The 17,832-nt window shown below is 38.4% G+C and overlaps 2 protein-coding genes and 1 long non-coding RNA gene across 3 annotated transcripts; 1 reads left to right on the top strand and 2 right to left on the bottom strand.

The window, feature by feature from the left end:
- Positions 1 to 1,088: 1,088 nt before the first annotated feature.
- LOC145489406 (dual specificity mitogen-activated protein kinase kinase 6-like) lies at positions 1,089 to 10,511 on the bottom strand (the record flags this gene model as incomplete). The annotated part of the gene is made up of 11 exons (XM_081468376.1): positions 1,089 to 2,253; positions 2,844 to 2,889; positions 3,353 to 3,495; positions 5,507 to 5,584; positions 5,817 to 5,944; positions 6,800 to 6,851; positions 7,386 to 7,505; positions 8,693 to 8,812; positions 8,902 to 9,015; positions 9,571 to 9,625; positions 10,417 to 10,511. Coding segments are annotated over 11 exons (1,050 nt in total), but the record flags the coding sequence as incomplete, so codon positions are not given.
- A 2,764-nt stretch (positions 10,512 to 13,275) lies between these two features.
- On the bottom strand, positions 13,276 to 13,846 carry LOC145489407 (uncharacterized). Its single transcript, XR_014049593.1, has 2 exons — positions 13,435 to 13,846; positions 13,276 to 13,319 (listed from the first exon to the last, which is right to left on the bottom strand). It is a non-coding gene; the product is annotated as an uncharacterized LOC145489407 (long non-coding RNA).
- A 397-nt stretch (positions 13,847 to 14,243) lies between these two features.
- LOC145490895 (kelch-like protein 20) lies at positions 14,244 to 17,769 on the top strand. Its single transcript, XM_081470015.1, has 3 exons — positions 14,244 to 15,570; positions 16,228 to 16,568; positions 17,089 to 17,769. Exons 1-3 carry the CDS (start codon positions 14,654 to 14,656, stop codon positions 17,538 to 17,540), a joined length of 1,710 nt encoding a protein of 569 aa, XP_081326141.1. The 5' UTR covers positions 14,244 to 14,653; the 3' UTR covers positions 17,541 to 17,769.
- The last annotated feature ends 63 nt before the right edge of the window (positions 17,770 to 17,832 follow it).

Below are 17,832 nucleotides of genomic sequence, written 5' to 3'. Positions count from 1 at the left end.
AGAGATCCCAGACATCATCCACATCATCATACACAAAGGATGAGCCCCATGCAACATTAGTTACGTCAGCAAGAAAGGGTTGTTCGTCAGAGTGTTTTATACTCCAATAAGCGATAAGTTTAGGCGCAGGTCTTGGTAATTTTGCTTGCGAATCATGTGAAGTCAGGTCATGATCACTGATGTTCCAACAGTACAGAATCTGTCGGGGTGACTAGATAGCATAACGGTGTATAACATTATCCACCGGATATATCACTATCCAATGGACTGCACTATCCACTGGGTAGTGATTTAACCGCTGGACAGTGTTATACACCGTTTGAACAACCTGGGCCAGGTATATGGCTCCAGAGGTATGACGTTATGGTATTTTGTTTCATCCAATCAGCTTTTGCATGTGAGTGAAAGCCAGTCTTCTCTCCCCTCTCCTCGGGGAGGCTTGATGCTAAGGTTAGGGCGGAGCCTCCTTAAGAATCCCTAGCGAAAGGGGAGGGGGGGGGGGGAAGGGGGAAAGGGTGGGTGTCCCGACAGCAATCTGGCCAGAAGTAGTCACAGGTTTCATGTCAGCGGGACAACGACGCGAAAGTGAGAATGTTGGTTTCTTAACAAACGACTCTGATGAGCCACACTTCTAGCCTTACTGCAATTAAGCTTGATTCAGTCTGTACCTTCAGACTATTACTAGTAGGGAGTTTAAGCAAACCACGACGGCAACGGCATCGGGAACGTCGCTAAACAAAAGATTTAGCGGGGAAAACAATAGCTGTGCACGTGCGTTATAATTCTTGGTACATTTCTTTACCGCCCTCGGTAAAACAACAACGTGAAGCGACCAAATTCTGCGTTGTCTGGAGCACGTGAACCACGACGGCTAATTTTCTAAATTTTTATTTTAAGTTTATCGCTATGTCCCAGATTCAGTTTCGTGAAAGTTTTGACAGTGATAAACAAAGTAAATAACTTTAGAGTACCGCGAGATTCGTAGGTAAAATATAAAATCATTTTTTAATCGACGTTGTCCTCGGCGTCGCCGTCGTGGTTACTTAAACTCCCTACTGCTTAGCATGGTACCGTATTCCTTCGTAATGAATGTTTTATTACAAATCAAGGTGTCTCATATCAGCCACGTATTATGGGCTGATAAGTCAGAGATACAACACAGTGATACAGAAAAGTCCTGAAACCACAAGCCTCAAAAATCTATTAATTTCATATTTCACTCGATAAAAACTAAAATCCTGCAGCAGTAGATATTACTTTTTGTTAACACGAAAAGTCTTAAACGCTTTTGCGTTTTCACAGTCACTGCTTCCATGATGTCAGCAGGTTATACTGTTCTTCCAAGTCCCACATCGCATACTCCATTACTTCCACTAGCCTGGCTGGAGACTGTTTCCTTTCACAAAATAGTACACGACTGGATGCAGCCTTCTAGGAAATTTAATCAAGGGAAAATACACAGCTGACCGTAAGAACGAGGTGTCCCTGTTCCAAAGCTTGTGTCCTTAAGCTATGTTTTGAGCCATGTTAATTCAGCAAAGCTACCATTTGCGTTCACTCAGCGGACAAGTCAATGAACTTGATCAGCGAGCAAAAGTAAAGCGTACTGAACCATGTGTACGTTTTCAATAATATTTCATCTTTGAAGTGAATGGGGCATTTTAAACACAGAAAACTCTCTTTACAGTATCCTAACTTGCAAAGCTCTTACACCAAAAACCCTTGGATGCTTCAGCTCCCAAGAGACTCCCATATAAGTTGCCAGGGAGTGTTCATTTCATACTAAAGCACTGCCACAATCCTTTGTTTAGATAATCGCATTTGGTTTAAGTTTAAATTAGGGAAAAAATGTTCTTCTGGCTAAAGTATTCCCAACGGGCACATTTCTCCTCAAAAAAAAAAGCGTGAAACAGCACAACAGAAGAAGTGTCTGCTTTTGATACAAAATCACAATCTCAAGGAAATACACCATCTGAGCAAAGTGAATACAAATTTGCTTCATTTCTAAATCATGCATGATTTAGGACCTGCCCTTTGCATTTATACCTTGGTTGCAGATAAAAAAGGACTAAGTCCAGACAAATAGTGATTGTCTGACAGAACATGGAAAATAATAAGAATATAAATTATTGATTCTAATTCGTTGTGTCACTATTAACTGCCAGGTTGTTCCAGTTCTTGTAAGATAGGTGTTATCCAACTTTTAGTGTCAAAACTGTCCTCTGTACCACTTCCCTTGATGAAATCATGTTCCTAGTTAAAGAAACAAAAATTAGGGTAAACCAATTAATATACTGGAAAATAGTCTGAAATTGAAAAAAAAAACCCACTTCTTTATTTGGTACAGGGCATTGACCTTTCCAGTCCCCAATTGCAATGGTATCCCCATCCCACCCTCCTGGAAACTCAATACACAGGTATGAGCGAATTCATTTAGTGTGATCTTCTGGGCAAAGTCAGTTCAAAAGAAAACTGTCACTGGTGACTGATGTTTACACTTGTAACCTAAGCAAAAAAAACATCTTGCAAGTCAAATGAAAATTGTTTGTTAGTCGATGGTGTATAAAGTCTGCTCTGTTGAAACTGTCCCTAACCCTAACCCTAACCCTAAGGTGAGATGTATTCCGTCTGTGTTTAAAACTGGCATTAAAAACTTCTTACTGTAATATAGACAATCCTTAAGCTGTAACTCAATTTGTAAAATCCTGGTATTCAACTTCAACATTTACTTTTTTACTACTAACAGTATTATTATAAATTAAAAGAATATTATTGCTAATACTTTATTTTATACATGTAATTATTATAAATTTTTTTATATCTGGTATGCATTGTACACTCACCAAGAGCAAGACATAGTTTGGTCTCTCATGATAATCTTTCTTTAAGCTGCAGGTTGAAGGTAATTAAAAAACCGCGTTATTATCAATATCCTCAACCAACCCTTTCAGTCCCATATTTTCTAACTGTTGCTCCTTCATTCTCAGGATGTGCCTAACAAAAGGCTTAATGAGGGAAGTTGTACTGAACAGTAAACTGCTACAGAGAAAAATACAAGGTATGTTCACAGTCTGAACTCAAATAAAACAGTAAAACTTCCTATAAGTGGATATCCTTAAGACCAGAAGAAACTGTTCACTTTGGCCATGTGTCTGCCTGTCTACATGCTTACAACATCTATGTACTTTGCGCTGTCTGACAAAAAGGATCGCACGTTTCCAGCATTAAATTTTGTTAGAGTTTTGAAATCTCAGTGTACACAATCTGTAGATGTCAAAAACTAGCTTGATAACAGGGCACAAAGCGGGCACGATTCCCCGTAGAACACCATTAACAAGCTTTCAATACTGACCACTGAACAATAAAATCTCTGAATTCATCTGAGTATGGCCCTCCATCAGGGAGAGTTGGTGAGGGTTCATGGACAACTTGTTTGAGTTGCTCAAATGGAGTTTTCCATTGTGTGTAAGGGAATTTACCTGTTGCAAGTTCTATCTGTAAAAAAGAGAACAAGTTAGAGCAATGGTTAATTATAATATCTTTTACTGTTTGACAGCATGCTATAACATTCCGTAAAAAATAGGAGGTCACCCAGAAAAAGTTTGGTCAGGGGTTTCCCCAGTGGGGCTGTGAAACTCTCAAACTATGCCAGACCATGTTCAGCTGCATTTTGCAACTGATCTGTAATAGATCAGACCAGACACCAAATCTCCCTCTCCTATCCTAAGCTTGCTTGTTATCAGAAATTTGTATCAACATAATGGTGCCCAGTTGCTCCTGAGTTGTCATTAAATGAATACAAAATGTATTTTCATTCACCTCAGGTTCCTTTAATTCCAAGTGTCAATTCCCAATCTAGAATGAATTCTACAGACAAACGATCTGTTTCCAGGTACATGATACATAACCTATGATTTCCATGCCCTACTCCAGACCAAACTGCTAGTAAAACAGGTTAACATACCCAAGGTGCAAAAGAAACCAATTTTTTGTGCAACTATAATGTACCAGTCCAAATTCATTCTCACTAGCCACCCCCATCCCCCCACAAAAAATTTAATCTCTTACTAACAGTACTTCTGTATGTTTAGGTTCCTCAAATATATTCCCATGAAACTTCACTAGCCTGTTGGGCAAGGGAAAGACAAAATACGCGAGCCCAACTACAAAATCCACTAGCCCTGGGCTACTGAACACAACTTTCTTTGCAGACTGCATGCCTGCATGTAATTTAGCTGACATATGGAGGTATCCCAATGGGAAGAGAAACAAACCTTGCAGACACAAGTGTCCATCCTAGTGCTATCCTTGGCTAATGGATGTCATTTGCACTATCACAAGACTACATAGATCTAATTTGGGAAAGTAATCCGAACAAATTGGTGTTTTTGATTGATGAAGTCAAAAAGGAAAATAACAACTGATTTTTACCAACATTTACACTGAACAAAGTACCTGAAGGCATGTGGAAAAAAATTATAATGGTTCCAAATTATATATTGTTATTTTTAATTATTAATTACTGGTAAATGATTAAAGTGGTACTATGACGAAAATCGCATCTTTCCTATCCCAGCCATTTTAAAACATAAACAAGTAGCCTGTGTGAGAAGAAAAATGCTGTTTACTATATTCAAATATCTCTTTTTGTTACAGAGATATTCAAGTTTTTAAAATATGCAAATTAGCCCAATGATGACATCATACACTCAACCAAATTTTGATCAAATATGATGAAAAAAGATATCTCAGCCAAGTTGTATCAGAAATGTTTGATTGCTTGCAGTAAGATTCTACTAAATGTGCTCCACAATATGAGCTTACCAGTTTGGTTACCATGGCAACATACTGGGTTCCAAACCTCCCCAATATTGAAGGCATTTCTGGCCACCTTTGGCATTCCATTTTGATATTTGCAAATGGTGCCTCATATGTTTGATCCAGCAAGCATATAAATATGTTAGCTCAAGTTTGTGGCCTGGTTTAATGTTTTGTGAGCTGAAAATCACTAACATGTTGAAATCAAGTGGGCCATGGGTGGGGACTGGAAAAGAGTGGGTTGCCATGGGAACAGAATTTGTTATAGCCGTAAGTGTGTTTCCTGTAGAACTATTAGCCTACAAAGTTTCAATAGTCTGCACTGCAAATTGACCAAGATAGCTCAATTTATGTACTTGATATAAAATTGGGTCGAGTGTATGACGTCATCAATCATGTCATTTGCATATTTTACACATTTTTCAAACTTAAATATCTCTGGAACTAATATAGATATTTGCAAATGGTAAACAACATTTTCATTCTTTCATGGAATTCTATGTGATACACCTAAAATATTAAGGGGGAAAAATTTGATCATAGTACCACTTTAAGTTTGCAGCAACAAGGGTGTTGGATCTCATTTGACGGCCTTAAGACAATGATGACAAAAAAGGAGCACTACCATTCATTTAAGTCTTACCATAATAATAAAAATAATTATATTAATAATGATGATAATAATTACCATGGTAATTCCTAAGCTCCAGATATCTGAACGAATATCGTAACCTTTCATATCTCTAGCAGGGTTGATTCTCTCAGGCTAAAAAGGAAAAACTATCATTTAACATTTCACTTATTTTTGAAGATAAAACAATGAGCTCTCAAAGCTTAGAATGGGGTCTGGGAGTTAACATGTAACTGCAAAAACACTGTTCTTAATACCTTCTACCACAGACACACACAGGCAGTTCGTAATGAATGAATTGCACCTTGATAACTTATTACTGCATACAGTATGAAACTTTTTTGATTTCCCATGTTTGAGAACTTACAGCCATGTAGGGTTTGCAGCCTGCATCAACTGTTTTTGCCAGTGAATCTACCAGTTGACCACTTATTCCAAAGTCACACAGCTTAAAATTTCCTTTATCATCCACTAATATATTGGAAGGCTTTACATCTGTAAATTCAAAACACAGTAGTCAGATACAAAATAAATAAGACTGTAAATTGACTTTGAACATAAAAAGGTAAAAACGAATGATAAAATCTGATGTTTCAGAGCAGTTTCAGAGTTGCTTCAGAGTAGTCATGACTCCACTATCAAGAAAAAATATATCAGATCATGGAAATTACAGCTGAGCCTAAAAGTACACACCACCATCCAGCCTGTGTCTGTGAGCCAAAAAATTGAACGAGAACTAAATGTGAAAGAAAAAAAGCCACCAACTGTAAATCAGCAGTGTGTTGTTTATAGTTTCCAATGTGACCTGCATGATGCGGGTTATGTAGGTTACACACATCGACATTTACATAATCATGTAAAAGGACATAAACAACAATCCTCCGCCATTGCCAAACTCTACAAGAACGTGCACGGGACAATGCCTCAGGACCCGCTAAAGCACTTCGACGTGATTAAGAAATACAGAAACACATTTGACTGTTTCTGTACAAAATCCTTGTTATAAGCACTTTAAAGCCAAATCTCAGCAAGCAAACAGACTCCATTCGTGTGAAAGTATTTTCATAATCTTTGCACCCTTTTGTGTTAATTCTTCACGCCAAAATCGCTTTAAATGCTGTAATTTGCATGATCTGATATATTTTTCTTGATAATTGAGTCATGACTACTCTGAAACGTCGGATTTTAGCATTGGTTTTTATGTATAAAGAGATCCCTTTTAATAAAATGACTAACTGATTTTATTTTAGACAGGTGTCTCTGTCAGTGATCAGCACTGCAAATATAGCATTAACAGTGATTACGTTTAGTGGTGTAATAAATTACAAGCATGAAGTCTGACCATCTCACCTCTATGGATTACTTTCAGTTTGCTATGCAGATAATTTAAGGCATGAACCATCTGTGAGTTGAAAAAAATGATATTGCATAAATTAGCTAGTCACCTATGTTTTACTGAATATAGTGTCAGTTTCTGGGGAAAAGTTACAAGATTTCACATGGAGAAAATTCCAGTAAAATGCAGACCTAGCATAAGTTTGAACAAGGAACACATTAGCGATGGTATTCAGTTGATCACTTGCTCAATCACTTGTAAATAACATAAATATAGTTCAGTTCCAGGAACTATTTGATGTATCCTTCATGGTGTGTCTTTTGGTGTGAAAACGCCCCTCCCTAACTTGCCAGAAATTCTTGTTTCACTGAATGCTTTTGTTTAAAAAAGTTTTGATTTTGAAACCCCCTGGAATTTTGGATTGATCTTCCATGGGGTGGCTGGAAACACAGTGTTTTTAAAAGTTAACCCATATTTCAAATACATATGAGAATATACCAGGCTGTCCTGGCTATTGCTGATCAAAATTCACTATGATAAATTATCCAAACAGTTTGGCAGAAATAAGGGAACTACTACAAAAGAGTCATTATAACTTACAGCAATGGCAATTTCTCTTAGGACCTCCTCAGGCACCCTTCTGCCAGATGTGGCATACACTTTTCTGTACAATTTGTCTAATGACGCTTTCATTAGCTCCATACAGATCCAGACATCTCCCTAGTTGATCAGAAAAAATTAATGTAATTGTCACATTATATTGTTGATTGAGATGAAACTAGCTGCTAGTTAAAGATGCAGAGATTCCAACTCTGCTACATGATTTAATTCTACTACATGGCTAAGCATGCTTGTACATGCAGTTTAATAACTTTCTATTCTCCATGCTGCTCCATGATCACTAATCAGAATGCTCTATGAACAAACCCGTGAAATTCCCAGGGAATGATGACTGACATGAGGTAATGTTTAGGTAATATGGACTTTTCGTACGAAAATAGGTCTGCATTGCAAACATGCATGGCTTACAGGTTATTCTAGCTATATACAAGTTACCTTATTGACTTCTGGCCCTACTTATTACAGCAGCAGTCTCAAAAAAACTAGTGAGACAACTTGAGATGGTGCAGAGTGCAATTTATGGCTTGGATACAGTAGTCACACAGGCCCTTATCCCTGTTCTCTCCCTTGGTAGTCAACTAAGCCTTTTCCCCTTTGCAGAATATGCAAAGTGGACAAAAAACGTGATAAGGCATAATCTTAGCAGCATGTATGTTTCTTGGTTGTATGCGATGCATGCGTCTTACATGTTGTGTTCTACCACAAGGAAAAGCACTCTACATTAATTTGTATGTGATCCTGTATGTAATGTATCTTTCACCTAACATATAGTCGACACCGACACTAACTAATCTGCGCATGCATTTCAAGCAAATTGCTTTTGTTCATTAGATAACAGCACCACGAGGATAGCATGAGATTTGCAATAACATATATATGTCATGTTTTTCTAATAAAGAACATAAGTAAAACATGTTTTGTGTAATGCACTCGGGTACCTAAACCACCCAGCCCTGCTTTCCACAAGGCTAATTGATTAATTAAAATTAATTAATTAAACAAACATTAAGTTTACACCTTATGGCGTTAGTGCGGAGCACAGCCCCCTAAACCATCCCAATAGTGCACTCTGCACTAAAAATGAGGAAAACCAAGTGAAGCATTTGTTATTTTCACTTCTTTTGTATCTCAATCTTGAGTGACTTTTCGTGCATGCTGCATGACGCACATGAACTGGGAAGCCTATTTGTTGACACTATGCGTATGAACTGCATTGCAGTGTCCAGTACTGAGTGGTTAGACATTTCTAATAATAAATGTTATAAAGTAATAGGAAATTGGCTGACCTCTCTAAACAATGCACCATAAAAATGCACTGTGTATGGGCAGTCAGTCACTCGCATGGAGACATCCAAATCCATTAAAAGCCTTTTCTGCTCTGTTGAGTTCACACTGGCTCGTATTCTCTGTAGTATTAAGAACAAAGGAAACAATTACATTAAATCCTGACTTTCTGATGACTGAATTGACAGCTACCTATCTGTTTGAGATTTACCTTGACTGCCATAATGTGGCCTGTGGGTTGATGTATCATCTTGTATACATAACCATATGCCCCATGCCCAAGCTCCTTTAACTCTTTTAAATCCTCTGCATTGCACTCGAATTCCTGTAGTAAACATAGCAGACTAATGATTATTATTGTTCTGAAGTAACATTGATATCTATCAGTGATCATGCTAACAGACAGTAGCTGGCAAAACCTAAAATTTAATTTAACTCATCAACAATAGATAAGCTTGGGGAATAGTGCCTGAAAGGGAAGGTGGGGCCACGAATCAATCCGAGCCCAACGTGTAGGATATCCATGACAACCCTGTGAGCGGCAACCACCAGGCACCGTCACACTGATCTGAAAGAACAGTGGAAACAAAGATACTTACCTTATACTTACCATGCCAAGGGGGAGGGGCGGGCTGGGAGTAAACTCAGTGAGAACTATCCGGTAGCAAAACAAAAGGTGCAAAATGACTTGACATCTGAAGCCGAGCTATAAACATGCAAAGGCCCCTATGCAAAACCCCCGGCCACCCTGCACCAATGCCCAGAGAGCGACTGCTGGCCAGCATCGTTTCGCATTTAACTTAGCCTAAATTACATTTAGCCACATTAAAATTATAATAAAAAAGGAAAAATATATAATAATTTTGAGTATTTTACAAACCTTGCCATCAACAGTGAGTGTCTCTCTATCAGTCAGGTTTCTAGGGGGGGTGGTCCTAAAACAATAATAGCAGTAACGAGAGTAATAATAATAAATATATAAAATGACATTTACATGTCACCTTGTCTTCAGAAAATGATCACTGTGGAAATATACATTAAAGCCCTCTCCTTGACTAGTATCTTCCAACTGAGAAGGAATCTCTACTTCTTAAAAATCTTATCTTTGCTATATTCCTGCCCTTAAGATGATGTGTTCATGAATACAAGTTTCCAATATAGGGCTGCACATATGAGACTCTGAGGAGAAAAACACTGAGCACATCATGATGATGAACTCCATGTGGCATTTTCAGAAGAGTGAATACAAAAAGCTAAATATTTAGGAAACAGCTAGTCAATACAAGAACACTGATGAGCTATGTAAGCATGTGGGGATTCATGAAATACAGCTGAAACCTTTTGGCACTTCTTAAGTGCTCTTAAAACTTCACAAGTCCTTGAACATTTTTTAGTATCAATTCATGTTTGGAAATAGTAGTCAAATGAATGTTCAATTCACCTTTGGGAAATAATTGCTAATAATAAGTAAACACTCTCCTTCAAAATGTTAACTTTTTTTCAAGAGACTACCCTCAAGATTAAATTAAGTCATCTTTTCAGTCCCAAATCAAGTAATTATAAACCTGTTAGACTAATAGGAGACTGTAGACTACAGGCTTATTCTATCACTCTTAGTAAGAATACGTTATTAAAATTGCCTGGGAAGGCCTGGAGGAAAAAAAGATACCCAATTTAAGTAGTTAATAGCTTAGTGCAAAAAATTCTCCTCCTAAATGTTACTTACGAAGGGGATGTAGTAGGTGATGAATGGCCCTTTGAAAAATCCAACTTAGGTCCTTTTGACTTTTTTTTCTTCTCTCCTGAAACATAACAAGTATTTAGTAAGCATTAATTCCTGATTGCATAAGACTCGAAGGTTGTAAACCAGGACACACTTTACTATACAGGGCTTAAACTTGGGAGAGGCTATATCCTAAATCTAAAATATACAAGCCCCTGGACTTATTTGTGAAAACTCGTTATTGCAAGGAATTTTGCATCTCAGAGTTTGGAGCCTCATTTTTGGGAGACTTTATTTTCAGAGTGGAGAACATTATCAAGATCTTACAAAATATTTTTTGAGTCATTCATAGTTTCAAGAAGCATTTTTTTTTTTCAGCTTTCATTATTTTAGAGAATTTGGCATTACAAAGGGTGATGACTTAGCTGCTGCATTTTTTAAACTTTGTTTAAAAAATTTTTATCCCTTAGGAAGTTGTAACAGTTCAGCCAGGTAAGTTACAGATGTACTCAGTGGCTACATATGTATTTACAAGCTTGTACTACATTCCAAGAGACCTGCCAACTCCAAAGAGAGAAAAATCTAGAGGAGGACCCAGAAATTTGAAGCCGTGTGTTGCTCTAAACGGTACGGTTTCTTTGCTGTTTTGGTCTGAAATTAAGTTATGTATGATTTGTGTACTCAGTGTTGAATTGGGTATGTTCTTTTGCTACTTGCTTTATAGTGTGGAAGTTTGACTTGAAACTTCCTACAGTTTTGAAGCCTGCCTAAGGTAGCCAGTCGTTTCACCTACAAGTCATTTCGCCTACAATGCGATTCGCCATCAAAGTAGTTTTACCTACACATCCAAAGTCATTTCGCCTACACGATCTGAGTCAATTCGCCTGCACTAACTACTTATTACTAAATACTAAATGCCGTACTTATCCAAAAATTGACAGATAGGTTTACGATAATGATAATAATGTTTTTCGGCAGAGTATTCCACAGCGACTGCGCGGCAATGCTGAACACTCTGTCTCAACAAACAAGCTTATAAACTTGAAGATCACCAGCAGGAACTCGTCATGTGCCAAAAATTGACAGATAGGTTTACGATAATTATAATAATGTTTTTCGGCAGAGTATTCCACAGCGACTGCACAGCAATGCTGAACGCTCTGTCTCAACAAACAAGCTAATAAACTTGAAGATCGCCAGCAGGAACTCGTCATGTGCAATGTGCACGTCTAAGCAATGTACACGTCTAAATGGCCCATCTTGAGTATTCACTCAGAACTCCAATTAATAGGTCACTGAGAAATGTATTTGAAGTTTGTTGGCTGAGCTCCCTGTAAATAGTTCCATTATATACAACAAAAGAAAAAGGGTGCATGACCACCACAGTCATGCACATGTTTCCATTGTGACTAGCTAGAGAGTAAGAGATTAAATTTGTTTGTTTACTATACAACTGTTGCATTGCGAGATTTTCGTTTCCACCTCCCTTTCACCAAAAGAAGTCTGACAGGGCACAGGAAGCAGAGGATAAATATGTTGTTGATTCAAGTAACTGTACGTAATCAAACTGTGAGGAATCCCAATTCTTGACCCTCCCAATAAGTCGAACCAAAAGTTGTTTCCCCTCCTCAGTCAAACGCTGTAATTTTACCCTGATTTCTTAGAATCTCCAATTTTTGAACCAATTTTTGTTTCCCTTGGAGGTTCGAAAAATTGGGATTCCACTTTACATGCATCATGTTACGCATCTGTTGAAATCTTTAAATCAACAACAAATCGATTTGGGCTACAATTTTACAGTTAATTTAACTGGAAATACAGTCCAATATGACTCCTCTGCCTCCTATGGGCAGTGATGTTCATCTGTTTTCACAAAATATTTTAGACTTAAGTGTACGCAAAATGACTTTAATGAAGGCAAATCTACTTGGATCGTGTAGGCGAAACGACTTCGGTCGTGTAGGCAAAACAACTTCGATGTAGGCGAATCAACTTGTAGGCAAAACGACTGACATCCCCGCCTACTGAAAACATAAGGTCAGCTTTTAACCCACTGGCACCTGTACCAGCCACAACCACTTCTGATGTCATCACCTTTGACCAAAATTGGCATCACTTATATTCAAGTTCTGCAGGAGGAAACAATCTCTCCAATGATACCCAGATCAGAGTGATTGCGTCAGTTGAACTTAAAATATGCACTGAAATACTTAGGTCTTGTGCCAAAAGCTGTGGGTGTGCATGTCTGGGTTAACATCAGTCTGAGCTAACGAACTGATTATAAGGCTGGTCTGAAATAGGGTTTTGATTTAATGGTCGGGTCTGAAACAGGGTATAAAAGTTATATTTGGTCAGATCTTAAATAGGGTATAATGCAGACTTTGCTGAAACAGGGTCAAGGTTTTGGGAAGCGGGCCAAACACCTGCATCCCATTTTTCTTGGAGCACCCCCCTCCCCCCAGGCTATAAATATTGACTGCATCATAAGCTTTAGTATCAGTTCACAATATCTACCTTGACCTAATGTAAACCTTATTATAACTTATTAATAAAATGTGAATTTGAAGGATGAAAATGAAATTCATGGCCAGCATAATGCATGCATTCAAAAATGCAGTATATTTAAATCCACTTAATTTACTAAACCGACCACAAAAGAGATATCTCCTGACAATGACTCATGAGAAATCAAACTCTAACATAATCAGTGAGTTATTCTGTGAGTTATAATAAACTCGATATTTTAAGCTAATAAGTTTTATACTTAAGCTCATGTCTTAATTGATGAAGAATATTTTCACATGAAGGTGAAAATGTGGACCTCTATAAGCCTGAAATATAGACAAATTGTAGTTGTTCGTTCTTCTTACCTCCTTTGGGAGAACCAGACATGATTCCCTTCAGATCTTTCAAATCAAGAAAATGAAAATTCAAGTCAAACCCATCAGAATCATCGAACACACTGACAGAGTGATTATTTTAGCTGTCTTACTTCGATCTAGCAAAAGTCCTCCCCGATACCTTTGATTCGTGCAACTGGATGCAAGTCCGTTTGGTTTTCTGCAGAGCGCCAAACCGGAACAACTGACGGAGGGATTCCCCCTCAGCTAAGAAGTAACGTGACTGGAAATTCTTGAACACATTCGTAATCTGAAAATTTAGAACGGGAAATGAGCTGTTTCAAAGCGGGCGGAGCGGGCTCTATATGAACCTGCAAATTGTTGTGTCAGCGGTTTATAGTAAGAGAACTAGAAGTTTGTGCGCTGGCCGTGCGCGTGAATCGATCCCGTGTAAGTGCGTGTAGAAGTCAACTACCTATATGCCACGTTTTCGCTGTCAAGCCATCAAAATTATAAGTCGTAACCGTTCAATTTAATCAAGTTAAGAATTTGGGATATGATAGACAATCGAAGGGTGTCCAGAATCACCCATATGATGCATATAATAATAAAGAAAGAAAGCCTTCTACCATATGGAAACGCTTTATATTTTCAAAATAGCCAAATGTCTACCGGGCTTGCTCCAAGGTCTGCACGAAATTTCTAACATGGATTCACTCATTGTTATGTAAGGTTTTATTTCTCTTCTCTTTTACTTCTCTCAGTGTGCTTGTGTGGGCTTTTTTCCCTTTTCAGGCCCCTCCTTTGCTTTTGTGCATTTGCGCATTTAGTTTTGCTTAACTACTTTTTATCCTAAATTTTGATCATTTTGTATGCCGATAACAGCATTTTTATTATTTTGTTAAGACTTAGGTCATAGGCTCCTGCTTGGGTATGTTTAAGGTAGTCCTTTATATAAGCCTTGTTGGCTTCCATGGGCTTCCTTGCCTCATATACACTGATATGTTGTAAATATATTTACAAATATAAAACAAGAACAACAATCATGGACAAAAGTAGTTGAGACACTCCCCGCAAAAACACTGTTTCGTTGAACGCGTGAGTTTTTCAATCTCCGATATTCACATTTCGACACCCTCTCCCCTTTACAATGTTGTAACCACGTGACAGTGCCCACGGAGCATTTTTCAACATTGAAAAGGGGGAGAGGGGGGTTTGGTTATCGACAGAAAAGGTTTTTTTTCAATTACGGAAGGATGCCGGTAGAAAGCGTTTGTTTTGCTCAAATGTGTCAACACTTCTGTCCATGACTGAAGTTTCGGAAGTTTCCGAAGGACCTCGTTCGAGAGACCCTGGGAACGAGGTTGGACAACATTCACCCAACAGCAAAAAAATATATCATGGAGGTGGGAGGAGGGAGAGAACTTCACTCGCCTTATTCGACTTCACACAGTGGTCGAGTACTGGAAGTTATGAACAAACATCGCAAAGACTGCCTTAAGCTATGTGATGTCGTTCTTAAAATTGGAGACGAACACATTCCCACTCACAGGGCCGTCTTGGCAGCGTGTAGTTCGTACTTCTACGCCATGTTTACGAGCGACTTGGCAGAAAGCCGACAGAAAGTTATCACTATGAAAGACATAGACGCTACTGTAGTACAAATTCTAGTGGAATTCGCTTACACGGGAAAGGTTGATGTTAACGTTGAAAATGTACAGTCCATACTGGCCACCGCTTGTTTAGTACAATTTCACGAAGTGCGAGATATATGCTGTCAATTCTTAGAAACTCAACTGGACCCTTCTAATTGCTTGGGAATAAGGAAGTTTACCGAAGCGCATGGTTGCACAAATTTTCTTGAAGTTGTGGACAATTTTGTGCTTGAGAACTTTAGAGAAGTAATGAAGTCAGAGGAATATGCTTTGTTGCCTTGCGAATTATTGATAAAAGTGATTTCAAGCGACGACTTGAACATCATCGCTGAAGAAGAAGTTTACGAAGCCGTGATGTCTTGGGTGAAACATGACTTAAACAATCGAGCCAAACAGCTTCCAAGTCTGATACGATTTGTCCGAATGCCGTTGATTTCTAAGCACTATCTCCTGAACCGAGTTGATGCTGACAATTTAATACGATCGAATTTGGCGTGCAGAGATTTGCTGGATGAGGCGAAAAACTATCATCTTGTACCCGAACAGCGAGCGCTGTTTCGCACTGATCGAATGAAACCGAGAAAATCTATGATGGGTACATTATACGCTGTTGGCGGTAAAGAAGCGGGAGAAACTATTTCAAATACAGTAGAGTGCTACAGGTTTGTAATCTCAGTTGTTGACATCTACCAACTTTCCTTGTATGTTTACAGTTGACACTCACCTGATATTCAGGTAACATTTTTTTTACTCCGCTATCCTATTTCACTTTGTGCGTATGTGCTCAAATTTATTTCACAAGCTCTGTTTTTGTTTCCCGTAGTTCAGTTTTGGAATCCCATTAACTCTGGTATCAAAATACAAGGAGTGGAATTAGTCATCAAACTATTTGGATACAAAAATTGTCTCTGGTGGAAAAAAATTTGTTGATCAATATCTTTCGTTGTGAATTTTGTTAGCCCGAGGGGTTCTTTCTTGGTGAAATATGGCCTACTTTACTCCTGAAACAACAGTTTTTTTTTGTCTGGAATTCTGTGGGTAGGGAGTGATTTTCCGTCCAACAAAAACATTATGCATGGATGAGCCTTGCTAAAACGGATGCATGTTATCAAATTTTACATATGCGTGGGCTGGTTAATGAATGAGTCGACCCTTTCAAGTTTAACGAGAACAGGGTGGAAGTTGTGTTTTGCCTGAGATGAGCGATAGCAAAAATTGTCAATTTTTTAAAATAATTTTGGCCGGACACAAATCCTTAATAACCACAGGTATGGCTCTTATGTGACATTCTTCTTGTAATGTTTTGCCCTTGTCATCAGCTTACAAAGTAACATTTGGCAGCAAGCACCCTCACTTAATGTGCCAAGACAACAGCTTGGCACTGGAAGTTTAGGAGGTCGGCTCTATGCTGTTGGAGGTTCAGATGGCTATTCACGTTTGAGCACGGTAGAGTGCTTTTCACCAGAGGCAAACCACTGGATGTATGTCAAGTCACTCAACACAAGTCGTTCAGGTGTTGGAGTCGGGGTACTTGGTGAAGCAATGTATGCAATGGGCGGCTATGATGGCAGATCATGCCTAAAAACTGTTGAAAGATATGACCCTCTGGTTGATGTGTGGAGTCTTGTTGCACCTACAAATATTACCCGCAGTTTCCCTGGTATGTGAGTGTTAGTAATACAAGGGTTGGCTTTTGTCCAGATGTTGTCATGTTACAGTATGTTGATAATGACCAGAAAAAGGTCAAATCATTGTGTCTGACTGATAATTTATGAACATGAAAAACGTATGTAGCAGGAGATGCAAGGAGAGAACACAAAAATAAACTCATTTATGTTGAAGTGAAGTGTAATCATACCTTAATCAGCTTAATAAGATGGGGAAGCAATGGCAATTTTTTTGGCACATTAGTTCTGCAACACTCAAAGAATTTCGGTTTCTTTTCAAATCAAACAATGACTTGTTGAGCACTTGAGTACTCTTTTCTGTCAGCATGATAATTATTACAAAAGCTCTGGATCCAGTCAATTAAAAATATCTTCAAGCAATAAGATAACCTAAATCAGACCTTAAATATTGAAAAAACAAATTAAAGTGTGCTTGGTAAGGACAAGAAATTTGTCAAGTTTCAGACAGATTTTAACAGACAATTCATGTCTCACTGGTCTCTTTCTACACAGGTGTGGCAGAGCTTGGAGATCGCATCTTTGTAATTGGTGGGAATGATGGAGTTTCATTCCTCAATTCAATTGAATGCTATGATCCTCATACAAACAGATGGACTCTTTTACCTCCCATGAGCCGGCCCAGGGCAGGGATTGGTGCTGCAGCATTAGATGGTCGCATCTATGCCATAGGTGGTTTTGATGGTGCCTCAAGGCTTGAGATTGTTGAAATGTTTGAACCTCGCATGAATGTATGGACTGAAGCTGCTTCACTTAATTCTTGTCGTGATGGCGTTTGTGTGATGACATATGGCTGTTGGGTTTATGCTGTTGGTGGAATTGATGGACCGTCATATCTTAACACAGTAGAGGCATATGATCCAAGAACTGACGAATGGGAAGATGTTATTCCCATGACAAGGTGTCGGGCTGCAGCAGGAGTAGCAGTTCTTCATGCCACCACTTAATGAAACAGCTTTTCAAATAACTACCACAAATTTTGATGAGACAGGTTGAATAGAAATCGGGCTTCCTTCAACAAAACATGATAGGTTGGTTGAAGATATATTTAGATGGCAATAGACAAGATTTCTTTCTTCTGCTAATTTGCAAGAGTTTAGAGATGATTTCCAGTCCGTATTGTGCACTCTCGAGAGATTGCTTAGGTTTTTTGTTTTGTTTCATGAAAGACATCACAAAATGTAAACATTTTGCAACTACTTACATGAAGTAAATTCAAAGTTTCATGTAAACTGCCAT

This window comes from Orbicella franksi, chromosome 6 (genome assembly GCF_964199315.1).
Source record: "Orbicella franksi chromosome 6, jaOrbFran1.1, whole genome shotgun sequence".
Classification (NCBI taxonomy): domain Eukaryota; kingdom Metazoa; phylum Cnidaria; class Anthozoa; order Scleractinia; family Merulinidae; genus Orbicella; species Orbicella franksi.
Note: the sequence above shows the minus strand (reverse complement) of the source record. Positions and strands in the feature narration are given on the sequence as shown.